Source organism: Muntiacus reevesi, chromosome 9 (assembly GCF_963930625.1).
Source record: "Muntiacus reevesi chromosome 9, mMunRee1.1, whole genome shotgun sequence".
In the NCBI taxonomy this organism is placed as follows: domain Eukaryota; kingdom Metazoa; phylum Chordata; class Mammalia; order Artiodactyla; family Cervidae; genus Muntiacus; species Muntiacus reevesi.
Genome location: NC_089257.1, coordinates 43,572,754 through 43,576,869, shown reverse-complemented (window position 1 = coordinate 43,576,869; position 4,116 = coordinate 43,572,754). Strand labels below are relative to the sequence as shown.

The 4,116-nt window shown below is 35.4% G+C and overlaps 1 protein-coding gene across 1 annotated transcript; it reads right to left on the bottom strand.

Annotated features, from left to right (window-relative positions):
- Positions 1-642: 642 nt before the first annotated feature.
- On the bottom strand, positions 643-1,608 carry LOC136174829 (olfactory receptor 52N4). The gene has a single exon (XM_065945075.1). It carries the CDS (start codon positions 1,606-1,608, stop codon positions 643-645), a length of 966 nt encoding a protein of 321 aa, XP_065801147.1.
- Between the last annotated feature and the right edge of the window lie 2,508 nt (positions 1,609-4,116).

Below are 4,116 nucleotides of genomic sequence, written 5' to 3'. Positions count from 1 at the left end.
CTTATAAAAATAAGTTATTTTGTTTTTGTAGATTTGCTTGAGGCTTATCTACCTCACCTTCCAGGTTGTGTGCTTTTAAATGCACTTTCAAAGGAAAATGAACACCAAATTAGTCTGTAGTATAATAGTGTGTGTAGTCTGGCTAAAAGAGATCTATTCAGTGTTAAGTAAGATTCTAATAAAATTCCCAGAAACTTAAAATTCATCATAGGATACTTTCTACCTGTTCCTTGGAAAGAAAGAGATAATGTGTTAATGATTAAAAGCAGAGAGTATATATTTTCAGGGGAAAGTCATAACTGACTATCTGATTATTAAATTCACTATTTAAAACAAAATCATATCCTCCCATTTTATTCACCATTTTATGAAAAATGGTCTAATTTGCTTATGTTCAAGAAAACTTGGGTTAGTTATTAGACTGATCTTTTACAGACATGAAAAATAAAAAATTCATGGGAAGATTGGTGGGTGTGCAGTGACACTGAGATTCTCACGACAGGACATGCATTTGGAGATGTACTTACTACTAGATAAGTCCCATTTTAGGGGCCAAAATAGAACTTGCAGAAAGATTTTGCCAACTCCCGCCTCAGCAGGTAACTAAAAGTCATCTTTCTCTTCTTTCCTGGGGATGCCCACTCAAATGCTTTGGGATTTGGTATTCTTAGAACCTGAAAGGATTCCTAAAACACAGTCTCTTATCTGCTTGGTTTTCACTCCATACACAACAGGATTCATAGTTGGAGGCAACAGTAGATAAATATTGGCTATAATGATGTGACAAGAGGGAGGCACTGTATGGTCCCCAAAGCGATGGGAAAAGAAGGAGAAGAAGGCTGGGCTGTAGGAGAAAACTATAGCACAGATGTGGGCAGTGCAGGTGCTGAAGGCCTTCCGCCGAGCCTCTGCGGAGGAGAGGCTGACCACCGCCCTCAGGATCATGGTGTAGGAGATGGTGATGCACAGGATGTCAAAGCCCCCAATCAGGAGGGCGACAATCAGACCATAGATAGCGTTGACCTTGGTATTTCCACAAGACAGCTTGGCCACAGACATGTGGTCACAATACGTGTGGGGGATTACATTGCCTTTGCAGTAGGGCAGGCGCTTGGTGAGGAAAGGGAAGGGAATGATGAGCAACACCCCTCTGAGAAAGGTGGAGAGACCCGCCTTTGCAATGACGGGATTTGTGAGGATAGTTGAGTAGCGCAGAGGGTAGCAGATGGCCACGTAGCGGTCCAGGGCCATGAGCATGAGCACCCCAGACTCCATCCCTGTGAAGGTGTGGACGAAGAACATCTGGATGAGGCATCCATCAAAGCCGATTTTCTTGAGATGAAACCAGAAGATGGAGAGGGCTTTAGGGACTGTGCTAGAGCACATGACAAGATCGGTTAGGGAAAGCATGGCCAAGAAGTAATACATAGGTTTGTGCAAGGAGTCCTCACAGTAGATGAGGTAGAGGAGTCCACAGTTCCCTGCCATAGCTACGACATACATGGAGCAGAAAGGGAAGGAAATCCAAATATGCACATCTTCCAGTCCTGGGACTCCATTCAGAATGAATGAGGGTGGGACCCACTCCGTTTTATTCAGCTTTAGCATTATCAAATAGACTTAAACTTTATGTGACTTTTCCTAGAGTAAGATAAAGACAAGAGAAAATATAGTTTATGGTTACTTTCTCTTTTTCTGTGTTTTAAAATTCTGTAGTTTATTTGATCAAACAGTCAACTTTCCTGAGTGAACGTGAGTATGTCTTCTGTTTATTTACTGATTAGTTCCTTTATTCACTCAACAAATTTTTATTAAACATTCAAGTGCACATCACAGACACTGATTCAAAATTGTCTTTTAAAACTAGTTTTTCACCCTCATAGATTTATAATAAAAATTAATTCTGTTATATCTTCTCTAAAGAGATTTTGAATAGAAAACTTCATTTGTTAATAAATATATAGATCTCCCTGTGGATGTGATCTTAGTGTCCTTTGGTCACTCTACCCATGAACCAAAAATATGAGGACTTTAAAATTTCTATTTTTTTTTATTAGCTGATCTTTAATATTTAATTATTGAGGCGCTGTTTGAAACCTTTTGTAAATATTAAATTATTCATTTCTCAATGGAGATTGGAGTCTCACAAATCAGAAAAAAGGTTTGATTTGGTGTTTTCACATTTAAATTGAGTAATTTTTGCATTTTCTTATGATGGTCTACGTGCACTTTTAGAATGCTTTTAATTTCTAATCAGAATAAGCTAATCAGAATAGGTTGTAAGTGGCTAATCTTGTTTAGGATGCAAAAATATATCAATGGTAATGAATTTTTTTTTTCACTATGTCTTTCTACCAGTCTTTTTACTTTATCTTTAAACATTGTCCTCTGAGATTATCTAGTATCTGTAGCAAAAACAAAAGAAACTAGTTTCACACTATTATACTTTACTAAAAGAATTTGTGTACTTTGCCTTGATTATGCTTGTTTCTCTCGTAATATTTATCATTCAATAAATACATTGACATCTCCAATTTTTATTGTTTTCTCATTGGTTGTGTCTGATCTTTTGAATTTACATTTTCATATATTTCACAATGGAACACATGTTAGTTGAGTTCTAGTAAGAGACAATATAAATAAATGCAACTTTACTTTGCATTTGATATTTCTGATATTTCTGAACACACATCAAATTTCTCATCTAAGAACACAATTAATTAATTCCGAATTCCATGCTTATGGCTAAATCTCATTTTCAATTTAAGTATTTGAGATAAGTAAATGCTATCTCAACCTTTCATTAATCTTTTAATTTCTCATATGTATGTATTGACATCTAAAATGTGACAATGAGGAGAACAAGGGTTTCACTCATTAAGGACATGAAAGTTAACGGACAAAGATGCATACAATTTATCACAGTAAATGTAATATGAATTAAAACAAAAGTATGTGCAACCTCTTAAATGAGCACGAGACTATGATAGTGGATGTTTATTGTTGTTGATGGGGTGTTGAAGGAGGAATTGGTGATTATAAAGAAAGACTATATTGAAGAGAAGGTGTTTGATACCTATTCGGAAGGAAAAACATGCTATAAAGGAGAAACATTTTTTAAAAGGAATTCCAGAGGAAAGAATCGAAGATTTCCATACTTCCATAAAAGTATGGAAATCAAATGATCAAGTCTGTGAGAAGTCACTGGGGTGGAAGGGACAAGTGATAATTTAGATGCTTGGCCAGGAGGTAAACCACAAAGAATTTTTTAATTATCAGATAATAGGAACTTCATTGATGCTAAATAATAAGTGATAAATAATTCATAAATATCCAGAGAGCCATTAGTTAAGTTCATGGTGCTTGGAAAGCACTGGCAGTGAATAAGCTAGAATCCTCTCCTACCTCTCCCTTAAGAAATACAGGCTGCAGTGTCTAGGAGTTAGGTCAGAAGACGGAAGGAAAAAATTTAGTGCTATTGTAGTCTCTGCTAAAAAAGTAAGTAAAATGAGCTTCATGCAAGCCTAAGGCTGATTGCAAACAACGGAATAATTTAGCCAGTGGGCTCTAAATCACCAAAAATGTATGTAAGCTTTATACTTAGTAGAATGAAAATAACTCTGTGACCAATTTCCCAAGGGAAAAAAAAATGGTATCTATCAAACACCTTCTTAATAACCCTATAATTACCAGAATATGAAATAGTTTATCTGATTTTTCATAGAAACATGGTCAACTATCATGATGGAAATCCCACCAATTTATAGGATAGAAAATTGGATTCTATAGTTGATTTTTGTAGTTCACTTAATCTCCTTGAGATTTTATTACATCTCAACTTTTCCAAGATCAGGTAATACAAGAAGAGCAGTATAGAAGAGAAATATATAGATTTTAACCTTATCTTTCCATTTCTTAAAGATATGCATCAGGATAATTTGTATAACTTCCTTAAAAAACAATTACTCATCCCTTTAAATGTGGTTAAAAATACTGTTATAAGAAGTACAGAGCCCAGAAACCAAATTCAGAAATGCACATTAAGCCATTTTTTATGACAAGCGAAACACTATGGATTGGGAGAAAATACACCGTTTTCAATAAGTTTTACTGGAA

Coding starts and splice junctions, on each gene's coding strand:
- LOC136174829 (XM_065945075.1), bottom strand. CDS start 1,608: ATGCTAAAGCTGAATAAAACGGAGTGGGTCCCACCCTCATTCATTCTG.